General features: G+C 40.2%; 1 protein-coding gene across 28 annotated transcripts in view; it reads right to left on the reverse strand.

The window, feature by feature from the left end:
• Nucleotides 1-14,332, reverse strand: part of Nrxn1 (neurexin 1) — a 1,058,108-nt gene that overhangs the window by 532,290 nt on the left and 511,486 nt on the right. For all 28 annotated transcript variants that reach the window (XM_040736989.1, XM_040736999.1, XM_040736994.1 and 25 more), the window contains one exon: nucleotides 423-596. In XM_040736989.1, the coding sequence (XP_040592923.1) occupies nucleotides 423-596 (174 nt within the window). The remainder of the gene's footprint in view (nucleotides 1-422; nucleotides 597-14,332) is intronic.

The raw sequence follows: 14,332 nt of genomic DNA on the forward strand, positions 1-14,332 counted from the left end.
AGTATCCAAGCCCTACAATCATCCTTATTCAACTGAATGAAAAGTTTGAAAATGGGTTAAAATATATTATAGTTACTGGAATAATTTTTTCTCTTTTGAGTGGTTAACTGATGTTATAATGTAAACATTATAGAGATAATTAATATGCTAGTTCCCCCAACCATAGTGCTCTAAGAAGAAAATGACAAGCCCCATAGTTATAACTTCTATTCTATGTTGCGCCTTAGTGAGTTCTTTCAAATAATCCAGAAAGCTTAAGATTTATGGAATAAAACATTTAAAACATGAATAAGAATTTTTAAGTTCTTAGTGAAAACGCTACCAGTTAGCAGATACTCTGTTGACTAGGACAACTTTTTCCTAATTGAATTTATATGTTGGTTGTATCAGAATTGTGCAGTGTAACAACAGAGGTGTAGTACCTTCGCATCCTCTCTCGATTTGCCCGTTGCAGAAAAGGGCATCCGAGATAAGATCTGGAAGCCGGCCATTTAAGTCCACAGATGCCAGGCAGCCTTGAAAGCCTTCCTTGGCGTGGACCAATTTCGGCAAGGATTTGTACGTTTCTTTAGCCACTCCTCCGATATACAAGTCACCTGTGGAAAGATCAATTTAACTGTCACAAAAGCATCTCAGCATCAATGTTGGACACATGGTATGAGAAAAGAGATGACTTTTATTTTATATTAAATCAACATGATCTGCTATTTTTTTAAAAATCTAAAATAATGCAACATTTGAATAATACATCCACGCCTGAGATTCTTCTAGATGCTACTATCAAAAGCACTCTATGGATTCACTGAGGCGCCACCAAGTGAAAAGAGCATAGCCAAGGGGCTAAGTATACCCTTACAGAAATCCAGCCTAGTTGCTTGGTAACTCTGTGTTCTAGGACAGTTTCTCAAACTATTAGTAAGCCTGTTTTCCAAAATGAGAACAGTAAAATCTATTCTTGCTTTGCTTTGAGGAACAAAAGACGTGACACACAGGGAACCCTTGCCAGAGGAAAAGTATGTAATAGACAAAGAGGGGGGCATTATTATCAAATAAACCCATCCTCAGGCCTCTGCGTCTTTTAGTGAACCAGAAGCTATAGGGCTCTACTGATTAAAGTCACATTCTACACTGTTTGTCTGCTTGCTTTTCGTTTTCTTATTCTTTGAAATTAAAATGTAGTTACACAATTTCCTCCTTTCCAATTCCTCCCTCCAACCCCTCTTCCATATCCCCCTGCTCTCCCTTGACATGGAGGCCTGTTTTTCTTTAGTTGTTACAGCTAAACACACACACACACACACACACACCTAAATGTATAAATACAGTTTGCACATTCCTTTAGTCTTACTTGTTATGTATATGAATTTGGGCTGAACACTAAGTACTGGATTAGGTAGGGACTCATCCCTGGGGCAGACTGTCTCTCCTGCTCTCAGCATGCTTTAGTTTTCTATAATTCGTTGTCTATGTGGTGTGCCCCATGAGGTTTCTGCCTTCCATATTGGCCTGGCTATTGGTGCTGTAGTTCTTCAGATCTTATTTAGACAACCATGTCATTGAAATATCATGGGATTATCTTCCCTGTCATTTTTAGCAGACACAATCTCACAGTTGCTTTCCTGGTTCTCTGGCTCTTCTGTCCCCTCTCAGTGTTGCCTGAGCCTGAGGTGTAAGAGTCATGCTAAAGATGTATCATTTGGGGGTAGGCATCCCACAATCATTTGTTCTCTGTATTTTGACCAGTTGGAATTTTCTGTCTGACCCTTTTTACTTGAGTATCTTCTCCACTGGCTCAATCCTTTTATAGTCTGACTTATGTAATTCTTCACACCTTTCTCTGCTATGTTAAAAACAACACCACTTTTAACTCTGTGCTATACTACTTTGGGATTTTTCAAAGAGGTTATTAATTTGTGTTCCTGCTTCTCCTGCACTTTCTAACGGAACATTTTGCTTAGCTTTGCTGCCTACAGGCTCCTAGGTTTTTGTGACTTTAAAAACACGATTGAAATCCCTGTTTTATGCTATCTGCAGACTACTCACAGTGACTGGATGGCATTTAGTAAATGTAATTTAATGAATTCAATACATGACATAAGGAGGGTGACTTCAGAATTCTGTAATCTGTGGCTCCAGACTGAAAGTTCTATTGACACCCATGTCAGCTACTTCTCTAACTTTTCTCCCCATGAAATCTCTCTCACCTTAATCATTCTGATTTCTTGTCACTCACTATAATTTTACTAGTACAAAAAAAGCTATCTGTGCATTCCTAATGCTCATTGGGCTGCTCTGTCATCTTTTTAACACCTGAGAGCAAGAACACAGAATTTCTCTTGAAATGTGAGTAACAAAGTCCTTGGGCTTCAAGTCAGATAGTTCATGTCATCTACCAAGGTCCATGATCATAAGGTAATGTACTAGATTGTAAGCAGAGTAAAAGAAAGTCCCTAATCTGACACTGCTGGATTGTGTTGGGGAAAATATTGAGAATGGATGTAGTTTTGTCATGCAGCCTTAGGATTTGAGAAATCTTGTCCCTCACTCTACCAAATAAAATTGTTCTCATTACAATAGTGAGACACTAATGTCTTATAATTTGTGTAGCAAGCATTGAATGTCTTTCTCCCCCATCTTCAGAATAAATCATCACCTTTGATATTTAAGGATAGCACGGTACTCATCATAGGATACTATTTTTGTAATATTATTTGGTTATTTTCCTCAACATTTCCATTCTCTCCTTTGTCTTTCCACTCATTTAAAGTCATTATGTTTTAGTTACCTCAGAAAGGACATGAGTCATAAATCAAAGATATAAAATTAGCTTTCTGCATTTGAGTTTTAAAAACCTAGATTCTTCTAGGAATGTGATGAATATATAGAGATTTACATAAGGGAAGTACAACTTTCTTCTACTGCAGTTGGGCAAACACGAGTTATAGAAACCTAGCCCTGTGACTGTAGCTATTGGTGACTGTCAAAAGGACAAAAGGAAAGCACACCTTTCTAATTTAAGAACTGACCCCTGTTTGGTATCAACACTGAAGATAGATTTAGGAGAATAATGGAGATTGGGGGTGTTTCCTCAGGAAAACCCAGAAGCTAGATCCTTGTGGATGAACACTTTCATGATAGAATTAGCTTTATGCGAGTTTATACTGCTTCATGGAACTCTCCATTCTCCACTGTGTTGTGGGAACAAGGAACAATTAATTTTCAGGTGACCTAGAAATAGCAGACCAAGTCTGACCTGGGTAGGTCCCATCACAAAGGAGTGACTAGATGGGAACCATGGAATATTTAAATGTGACTATTGGGTTTCTCCTGTATCTTTCTACTTCCCAAAAGATTGGTACAATGGGAGTTTCTGATGGTCAGCCCTGTAATTTAGAAATGACTTGTGGAAGAGAAGGGAACCAGAATTTCTCAAGTTTTCATTTTCATTAACTCAAAGAATTAGAGCTCAAAATAGAAATCAAGGTAGATTGGGAAAAAACTAGTGAAAAGTTGCTTTCTTGAACACTAGAGAATGTGGACTGAGATTTATACTTCAACTTGTCTAGTATCAATCCAAGATATGCTCCCCACACTCATTTCCTGAACTAAATTCTTTGTGGTACTTTAATTATTTATCGTGACTAAAGACATAGTATTAGATAACAGTACGGGACTGAATGAAGACTTCTCTAGCTCTGCCTTTAACCCATTTAGATATAGAACTTAAGACTGAAAATTATACGAGTTACGTTAGACATTGGTAGCCATGCTTCTTTCAGATTCCAACTTCTTGGAGGTTGTTCAGACTTTGTTCTAAAAATCTATTACCTGAGCATTGGGGACAACCAGTAAATATTATTTGACACCCAAATAGGTGGAGGAAAAAAAAATAAAGAGGGAAAAAAATGGTAAGGCATGGCAGAGGTAATTCTAGAGAGGGCACACTCTCCTCCCCTTCCTGCTTCCTACCAAGGATCCTATTTCCTAATTAGTAAGCTTATTTGCCTGATGTCTTTTGATGGTTGTGGAAGAGAAGTCGTGACCTTTTCCCAGGTGTCCCTGAAGAACAGAAAATACCACATCAAGCAATGTGGGATCTGCTAGGAACCTCAACTATTCCAAGATTGATGGGTCTGTATTTATAACCCTGGGTCTCATTTTCACTTTCATTACTGAAGCTGCACTTAGCACCCCCTCCCCCCTGACTTTGTGATGTCTTTATAAACTTTTCATATCCTAGAGAGTGGACTTAACATCCCCTGGTGGGTTTCCATATGAAGACAACAAAGGAAACACTTAAGCGGGCTCAGCCCTGTGTACCATTACCACCTCATCAAAGATGCAGAGAATCCTTTTGATCCTTGGAGAGATGGAAGGGAAATGACCCATTAGCACTAATGGGTCCTCGCAGGTAAAAGTCCTGTGCATATGAAGAGGATATCCTTTTTAATGACCCGCTGTGTGAACACAGCCTGGATGGGCTACATTAAACGCCAAGTTTCATATATAGTTGAATCTCACCAGTTAGTTGCCTCTCCCCCACGCCATCAGGATAACTGAGCATTTTCACTCCTGTCCTTTAAGTGGATCACATACAGGAAAAGGTAGAGTTGGAATACTTCAGCAAATATTGTGGCTAACATATATCATGTAGCTAGCCTCAAAAATGGAGGCATGGGGCAATCTTAATACTATCCTATCACTATTACATATTATATGTATCCTGTCATCAACACTATAATAGGGAGAACTATAAATACAGAAACACCTAAGCAGTTCTCAACAGCACCCTCTGGAGACAGTCTGAGATGAATAACTATTCCCCAGCATCTACACAGGCATGAGGAAGGAGTCGTGGACAAGCTTTATGGTTATATCTGACGATATGCTCCAACCCTGTCACTCACTGATGCCCACAGGGTAAGTTCCTTAAATCGCATTGGTTCTTCAACAGCAAGTCTGTTCCTCCAAGGAGTGGAACTAATGATGCCTACCTTAGAAGACCTGGAGGGTTACAGAGAACACTTCAGTGTATTCAGTACACATCATGGACTCTACACCTGCTTGACGCTTTTGGGCTGAACTGGTTCAGCTAAGCTACACAGCATGTACCTCGCTCAATGACGATTGCCTGGGGAATTCAGAAGAAGCCAAATGTGTTCCTTGAGACTGACAAGTTTCAGATTTACAACTATTTCCTGGCATTTGTTTAATTTGAGCTAGTTCACAAACATCAGCCTGCTTGAAATGTGTCTTCTATGACAGTACCAGAGACCAGCAGAGGGTCCTTGCACCTACCCCCATTGGAAACCAAATAGCATGGAACCTGATAAAATAATCAGGAACTTTGATTGACAAATAACTTCTAATTTAGACATTTTAAGACACAAGAACAAAACAAACAAACAAACATCTATGAAGGCCAAGAGTCAGTTTGTAAGTTCAGGCTGAGTACTGAATGAGAGAAATAAAAAGATTTCTATGAACTTGGTAATGCTGGCCCTGATGGAAGAGCTGAGATCAGAAGGAGTGGGAAACATTACTTCACAAGGCCATAAATGCAGACACAATGCCTTGGGTGCAGTGCAGACACACTATGGTGACAGTGACCATGGCGTTTGTGTCAGAAAACTAAAGATCAGGTGTGAAGGTATGGTAGGCCAATGAGAATATTCAACTATTTATTAAATGATACCAGTAATGTTAGATGAAGAAGGTCAAAGGAAGCTGTATGAGTGAAAACAGAAGGACGTGATGGATCATCTGACTACTTCCTGGTAAAAAATTAAAATCAAGGGGTGGGACAATGGAGAGGCCAGACAGGGTAGGAAAACTGGCACGTGAGTGTGAGGAGAGACAGACTTGCATCTGGTATTACACAGTGTGGTATTTGAGCTCAACTGTATTCTAAGGGACCAGGGGACAATGACTAGACCCAGGGACCTGGAGTCAAGGCTGGGTTCCTTTGGAGATCTCCACCCCAAGACGGATGAAGTACTGGAAGTGGATTTCTTTCTCTACGAAAATGGAGCAGAAAGCAATTAGAGCAAAGTGTCCCAGCTCGGCCTCACAGCAGCAGAATGTAAGTGTCGAGGTATAATTAGTGCCTTGACTCAGAGCCTTCCTGTTTATTCATATGTACTTTCCTCTGCCTCTTGAACGTCTCACTTTTATTTTAACCCAAAAGAGCATACATAAGAAGGCACACGCTTTGTAGTTGTGAGTAGCTATGACCAGGGAAAGATAGGCTACCGAATTGTCATTTGGGGGAGAATTGCACTCATGCACCTATGGCTGTATTGAAGGAAAAAAATCTAATTCAAGATGCAGGGTACTCTAACTTTTCCATCATTTCTTGTGATTCATTGTGAAAAATGACTGAATCTGCCCACACTGGTTTCTGAACCTGATCTACAAGCAGGGTGCCCTTCCTCTCCCCAGGGAAAATCAACCTCTGCTCTTAAAATTGTGTCCTTATCTTTAATTTTAGTCTTTTCTTATTCCACCACAAAGGAATGCCTGCAGGCCAGATCTCTTCCAGATATGCCAAGGAAAATATTTTTGGGGAAAGAAATCATATCTGAATGTTATTTGTCTGAAAGGTGTGCTCTGTTGGAAGAAAATCATCTGTAATCTTTGAAAAATAAACACTCGTATATTAAATTCTTTTCAGGGAACAGAATATCAATGTGATCTTTTGTATAACTGTTTTAAATAAAGTATATTAAATTATTAAAACGAAAAGCATAGGCAGTGGCTTTTTCTCAAATAAATATGAGTTTTTGTGACGATGTATCTGCACGATAGGTACAATAAACTTCATATACCAAGAATCATCAAAGTACTGCCAGATATTCAATATTTCAGCCAATATTCAGCCAAAGGAACACTTCAAGTGGATATTTTTGTTCCGAGAGATGTAATATCTTTGTCTTTTACAGGTTTCTGCAAAAAAAAAACCCACTATAACTTTAGAAATTCTATACTTTGATACATGAAAGGTCTAGTCCTATAATATTCTGGATTTGATTTTATTTATGAAATGCCTGCAAAATCTTATGTCTAAACTTATCTTGGATTTAGGTGTTCCAAAAAGCAACTGTCCCCCTGACTGGAAAAGTAGACCTTGAAGCCCTTTTGTTGTTGTTGTTTTTCTTTTAGAGAGAAGGTTTCTCTGTAGCTTTGTAGACCAGGCTGGCCTCGAACTCACAGAGATACGCCTGCCTCTGTCTCGTGAGTGCTGGGATCAAAGGCGTGCACCACCATCGCCTTGCTGAAGCCTTCTTGTTTTATAAGAATCAATTGCTAATCTCCATTCTACCCTGACAAAAATTTTCATATGCTTCCTTAGCTCTATTTTGTACCTCACGCCTTCAAACTGGTGACTTAATTTCACCTATTCCTCTGACATCAGTCCCTCTATTTTCACTCTCATTTCTAGTTCTTGCTGACTTTCTTTTTTTTTCCCTGCAATAATTCATTATTTGGTAATTCTACGTCTATTTGATCACCTTATCGATTCCACATCAACCTCATTTTTCTAGGTTAATGTTGTTATTGTTAATACATGGGTGTCTCCTCTCTGTGTGTGTGTGTGTGTGTGTGTGTGTGTGCGTGCGAGTGTGTGTATGCAATTACTGTTGTTGTTTTGCCGCAGCTGTGGATGATGAAACACGTACCACAAAGGGAGGGGTAGGTGTTGGCCAACTGGGAACAGAAATGGAAGGTAATGGAAGAGGAAGGGAGTAAGGGAAAGAAGACAGAGACGGGGATGGGGGCATGGGGGGTGGGAAGGGTGGAAGGCACGAACAGGTGGGAGGTGCTCACTTCAAAGGGAAAGCTTGCACATGCATACAGCGTCCTTGCGCAGCCACATAACGCAGGACAACGCATGACGTAGCCATGCAGCACAGCCCTTTGAGCTAAGTATCTGCCTGAATGCCAGTTGTCAGGGGGGCGGGATCAGCACAATGCCTGAACCCTCACACCTACCACAACAGATAGATTTGGGAAAACAACTTTACTTTTACCTTAAGCTGGATCCCGAGGGTCACATCCGGGTCATCAAGCTTGCTTGGCAACCACAGTTACCTTTTGAACCATTCTACTGGCATCCTGTCGTGTCCTGGTCTTGTCAATATCTCACTCCCTCTGCAATCTAAACTTGAAGGATCCTGGGATGGAATCCTTTACTAAACTTTACACTAGTTATCCCCAAAAACTATTGCCAAATGGGTAACAAGGACTGCATCGTTTTTTCATCCTCAGCTGCCTTCCTTCTCTAATCTCGTGTTTTGTGTTTTCCCACCATTCCGTCAGAGTTAGCAGTACACATTACTTTCCTTATGAATGCCTTGCTTCTGCCAATGCTAGACTATAAGAATTTAGTCAATGTTAAGGGCTCAACTCAAATTCCACCTTGATAATATATTCATCTATTTTTCAGTTTTAAGTAACTATGATCTTTAAATCCTGATACAATCTTGCATCTTTTTTCCCCATGAAAATTGTTGTTCTTGGTAGATCTTGTTTTCAATTTAAACTATAAATATTCAAGAGATAGCCATGGCCTACGCCCTTTTAAAATCTCACTTCCACTTAGTAGGACTCTGATTATTTGTTGACTTATTTAATGATTGTATAATGAATAGTTCAGATTCAATAAAGAATCATCCAAATAGAAAACATAATAGAATCTGTATTGATATATCATTCGATTTAGCATTTGTACATATCTGGTTCCCTTCCTCTGAGAATTGTGAAGTAAAGTTAGTCAAGAGGATGTCTCTTCTACTGATTTCTTTACTAAACACAGAGACTAAGCAAGAATGCTCATTAGGAGAATGTACTGTAATGACACTGTCTTCTGTTGGATAGAGTAATTTGTTAGACTAATTCGTGAGTGGCTTTAGTTAACATACACTGCATTTATTCGTAGTGAGAGGTAGAGAGATGAGTTAGGAATACTGAAGCAGTTTGAGGGATGGGTGTGTGATGAGGATCTATATCTTGGCTTTCTTCTGAAGATAAAATGAGTGTGAGACTCTTGTGGGGACCAGTTTGATCCCATCTGGACCCTCTATCTAAGCTGTCTGGATGTCCAGTCACACCCTGTGCTATGTCATATAGCCTAGCCTCACTCATGCAGCCTCTGTCTCACAGATTACATTATGGTCCCTTTTCAGTCTTTGCAAACCCATCTATTCTGTGGTCCTGCTTTTATCACAGAAAGAAGGATGCATTTACTTGTATGTAGAATACAGCCAAGCTAGTGGTGGGTGTGGACCTCCACCTCTGTCCCAGTGAGTTCAGTAAATCCCACCTGCACTTCATGTTTGTTGGTGTGTGTCTCCCTTCATTCTGGCGTGCACATCATATAAGCCAGGGTGAATTAGCTGAAATCATCAGAGTTTCAGTACACTGGGCTTTCGGTGTGACTCTCATTTCTGGTGTAAGCAATGCTTACACCAGAGTGCTCAAGTTGAAAAGCTCTTGTTATACGATGTGCACGCCAAAGGCAAGATGCCCATCGCTACAAATCACAGGAAATTTTGGAAAGTTATACACGGTTGAGAAAAGAAACGGTGATACTAGTGGGGTCCCATCAAACAGGTTTGCAGGACACAGAGAGAGATGCATCTGCGCGCTGAGAAATCTCAGAAGGACACCAGTCAGTGTTCTGCCATAATTGTAACTATTTGGTATCAGACTCCAGACCAGTGATGGTTCACATTCTTATGATGCAAGCATTTGATTTCCAGATGCAGGAGCCACTTCTCAACTGCTGTTCACAGAGGGAAAGGCCAGAGCCTGAAGCTTTCCCTGCCATGCATGAATACAGATGCCTTCATGCCAAGAGTTCAGACCCCAACACACCGCATTCCTACAGCAAGACTTTGAGAGGCAACATCTTCCTCATTTTATGGAAAGACTGGAAAATTGGTTTCCAATTTGACATTTACTTTCTAGCTGAAATTTTGAGAGAGAAAAAATTCCTATAGAAGAATTTTTGTTTTTAAGGGAGGATCCTGAGCCATAAAGCATGAAGACAGATTTTGTTTATGTGTTTGGTCAACAGACTGAGGAAAACCTGGTTAGCATGCTAAATGGAGACTAATAAAAGGAAACTGCTATGGAGGTGCGTGGAGCAATCCATCTTCTTTTAAATCCACTCTACGCCAGTAACACTGGCAGATGGGGTGTGAGTTCAGGCAGATAAATCCTCTCATTTTGTGGTCTTAAAATTTAAATTTGACATTTGGCTTTTTAAGAGAAGGCCAGGTAGAAAAAAATTTAGTGTTTTCCTTTTGTCCCCTGTCAAACAGCAGCAAGCCTACGTACCTGTGATCAGTGTCCTTAAGAAATCACTATGCTTTCGTTTTCCTTTCCTGTGTGATACACATTTGAACTGCTAAAGCCACATATATTGTTAGGATTTGCCTATGGACTTTCACTGGGCATGGGAGGGACCTTGACTCCTCCAAACTCTTCAGGGCACCCAGGTGTTATTATTAGGTAGACCTCACAAGAGTCATTATGGAAAAGAGGCATGTACTGGGCCAGCACAATACTTCTGACATCAGAAGAATGAGACTCACACCTGAGTCCTCCGACTCCAAGATCACTCCTTTCTTTACTATTTTTGATAAATGATAGGTGACGAATAAGGACTGACAAAGATGACTTCTGCTAAAGAATGAAGACTTTTGGCTGTGAGCCTAGCCTTTAATGGCTGAGCCATCTCTCCAGTCCATAGGGAAGCAAGATAGGGGGGACTAGGAGTCGAGGAGGACTCTGGGTAGGAGAAACACAGGGAGTCACGATGTAGCCGCCCTAGGGATAAGAAGTCCGGACCTTTTCTCAGGTAAGAGAAACTTAACATGTTTGAGGTCAGGTACATGAACTGCGAATCTGTTGTTTTCCTGAAACATTTATGTTGTTCTATTTAATACTTTGTCTTTTAAAAAATATTTTAAGTAATTTAATTTTCTCATCTCAAAAATCACTTTATTTTGGGTGGGTGGAACTCCTGCTGGCTTAAGTTTGAGAGAATTTCTGTCCCCCATAATTATGGCCTATTTAATATACATAAAAATGAGATTTAGATTTCCCTGATATAGAGGATAAAAAGTGATAATCATTACTGATTTTCTGGATAGTTTGAAAGTACACAGCAGTGCAGAGCAGTGGTGAAGCAGCTCACATGTTTTCCTGGCAATGCCAAAGAGCTTCTAAATATTGTGGGACTTAGTTAAGTAGAGTATTTCTTTCTTTCCTTAAGCATTAGATTATTTTTGTTTGTTTATTTATTTTTTAACTAAAAAGCGACTTCTTCCAAGGTGAAAGACTGGATATCTTCAATGAAAGACAGGTTGTGCTGTCTGCTAGAGTCTCTCTCTAGGCACATTATTTGTTCAGTATGCAAATATGTATGAGGAAGGATTCATCCTCAAAGCCTTGGAGAGGAAAAAAGAAAACCAAAACAACAAAAACAACTTACTCTGAGGGCTGAGGGAAATGGAAGGCTATAATAGTTGATGAGCAAGAAAATCTCCTGTTAAACCAGCTAATGACTGATTCACAAGCCAATCCCTAACCGTCCCACTATAGGCTTTCTGTTCGCTGGCCCTGCTTCCAAGCATCTGCAGATGGTAGCCTACACATGGAATGGACAAAGACAAGCAAACATTTTTGCTGTGGTACCTCTGCAGGACTTCAGAAGCTAAGGCAAGAGATGCAATACATTCATCCTATGTAAGACAGGAGGGTGGGAAAGGCTATAAAAATACTCATTTTCAGCCCAAATATTCCCTATAATATTCCCCAAATATTCCCCAAAACAGCCACAACATTTATTTCTTATTTAATGACCAGAAGTGAAATTTTCATCACTATCTAGTGAAGCGGTGATGTGCGTGATTAAAGGTTTTTTACGTGAAGGACAATGTTTCAGTTTATCACTTGGTACTCCTGACAATTAAAATAATCACTTTTCCTTGAATGTGTAGACCAGATAGATTGTCCTAGGATATCCTCCTGCTGCCTCCTCCAGAGAACTCATTATAGGCATGAATCCCTAACTCTGTGTTTGGAGGAGCTGGAGGGATGGCTCAGCATTGGTTAAGAGGTGGTTAAGAAGGATCTCTGTGAGTTCAAGGCCAGACTGGTCTACAAAGTGTTCCAGGGCTACAAAGAGACACCTGTAAAAACAACAAAAAACAAAACAAGACAAAACAACAACAACAAAACAAAGAGAGGAGGACTTGGGTTTGGCTCCCAGCACTGATACAGTGGTTCACAACCATCAGTAACTCCAGTTCCAGGGTATCTGATACCGTCTTTATGCATGTGCTGCATATATACATGCAGAAAAAAAACACCCATACAAATAAAACAAAAGAGTAGATTCTAAAAGAGTACGATGTGGAGTGGTCTTTATCATATAGTGAGTTTGCACTGCTCTCCCAGTATGCAGAGACAGCCCCCTTTAGTCCCTGGCAATGCTGCTTTGTGTTCACGGCCGTTTGGAGGGGCAGAAGTGGTAGGGATTACACCGAGAAAACCCTAAAATACTTGTGGCAGCTGAAGAGAAATGTGATCTTCCGGAAGGAATGCATTTCTAGGAGCGGTGAGTGAAAGCAGTGCACGGAAGTATTTGGAGACACGGGGCATAAGAGAAACCAGCTGGATTACCTGGAGACAGCAATGCTGACTCCGCTTGAGTTAACGTGGGTACCATAGGGGTTACAGTTGGAACTCATGCAGTGACAGGAACGTGCCGCTAAATAAAGAGGGTGGGGAATGGAGAGATGTCTTGGAGGTTAAGAGCACTGACTGCTCTTCCAAAGGTCCTGAGTTCAATTTCCAGCAACCACGTGGTGGCTCAAAACCATCTGTAATGAGATCTGGTGCCCTCTACTGGCCTGCAGGCATACATGCAGGCCGAGCACTGTATATATAAAACATAAATAAATTTCAAAGAAAAAGAGGATGACATACGTGCTGGACCTAGAGCCTGAGGTCAGATTTGTCCTCAGTCATCAATTACACTAAAATAAGAGTAGGAAGGGGCAGAAGTTTTAATACGCTGCTTTTTTTCTGCCATGGTGACCGCAATCAAATCTTCATTTCTGAGATTTATTTAATTTAAGAAGTTTTTAACATATGTGTGTGTGTGTGTGTGCCCTGGGTGGACACCTGCACATCAATAAGGAAAGCCAAAGACCTCACAGAGCTGGAGTTACAAGCAGTTGTGAGGGATGAACTCCATGTGGGTTCTGTAAAGCATATTTGAGTCTTCTACAAAAGCTGCCCATGTTCTTAGTTGCTGAGTCATCTCTCCAGACATTACCATTTAAATGTTTGCATTAAGGATGGTTTTATTAGAGAATCCGAATATATCCTGTGGGCCTGTGAATGGTACAAACACCTCATCACTGCACAGTTTGAACAGACGGTTTGAGGTAAGGAAAGTAGCATTGTGGGTTGATTATGCAATCCTTCACATATAAATCCTTAACCTGAATCTTGACACTCAAGCCTTCAATAAATGACAGTAATGACTAGAATGACAGGGATGAAGGTAATTTATTATTAGTTATTATTACTAACTGTTTATAATTATTTATTAAGCAGATCTAGACAAGGAGTTAGCTTCAATAAGACAACTTGGTATATTGTCTTGCTGTTACCCATTGATTCATTTATGTCCTAGCAAAAATCGAATAATTATACCATGGACCATCAAGCTTTTCAAAAACAGACGGAACCACGCCTGCTAAATTCGTAAATGCAATGGTCTGTGATGTAAAAGAAGTAACACATTAGTACAGAAACTTGCAACGTTTGGAGTGTCAGAACACGAAAGGACATCAAAGGAGTGGGTGTGTTGGGCTAATGGGGAGAAGTAAGTTGGGAATGAGGGTTGGAGAGGGGGAAGAAACCCCCTGAAAATGTGCTAGAATTATTAATTCCTGATATCTTAGCAGCTGCTAAGAAACCAAGAAGTCAAGGTGGGTTGGCCTGGGCAAAAACATTAAGGGAAGTTGGCCAACAAGTAATAAGTACCTGATACACTTGAGGTGAACCTTTCAAGTTCCATGAAGTATGTAAGAATACATGGACTTCCTTTATGTACTTTGGTAAGAAATAAGTAAGATATTCACATGTAAATGTTTACCAGTGCATGGACTATAGTAAGCTTTCAGAGAGTCATAATTACCAGTATTTAATATCACCATCTTCACTGTCTTAGCATAACATTTAAGAGAGAACTAAGGCTTACTTTACTTTGTTCACCTGTAACATGAACCTAAGTGCTACGTCTTCAGCA

Source organism: Mesocricetus auratus, unplaced genomic scaffold (assembly GCF_017639785.1).
Source record: "Mesocricetus auratus isolate SY011 unplaced genomic scaffold, BCM_Maur_2.0 Super-Scaffold_100676, whole genome shotgun sequence".
Taxonomy (NCBI): Eukaryota; Metazoa; Chordata; class Mammalia; order Rodentia; family Cricetidae; genus Mesocricetus; species Mesocricetus auratus.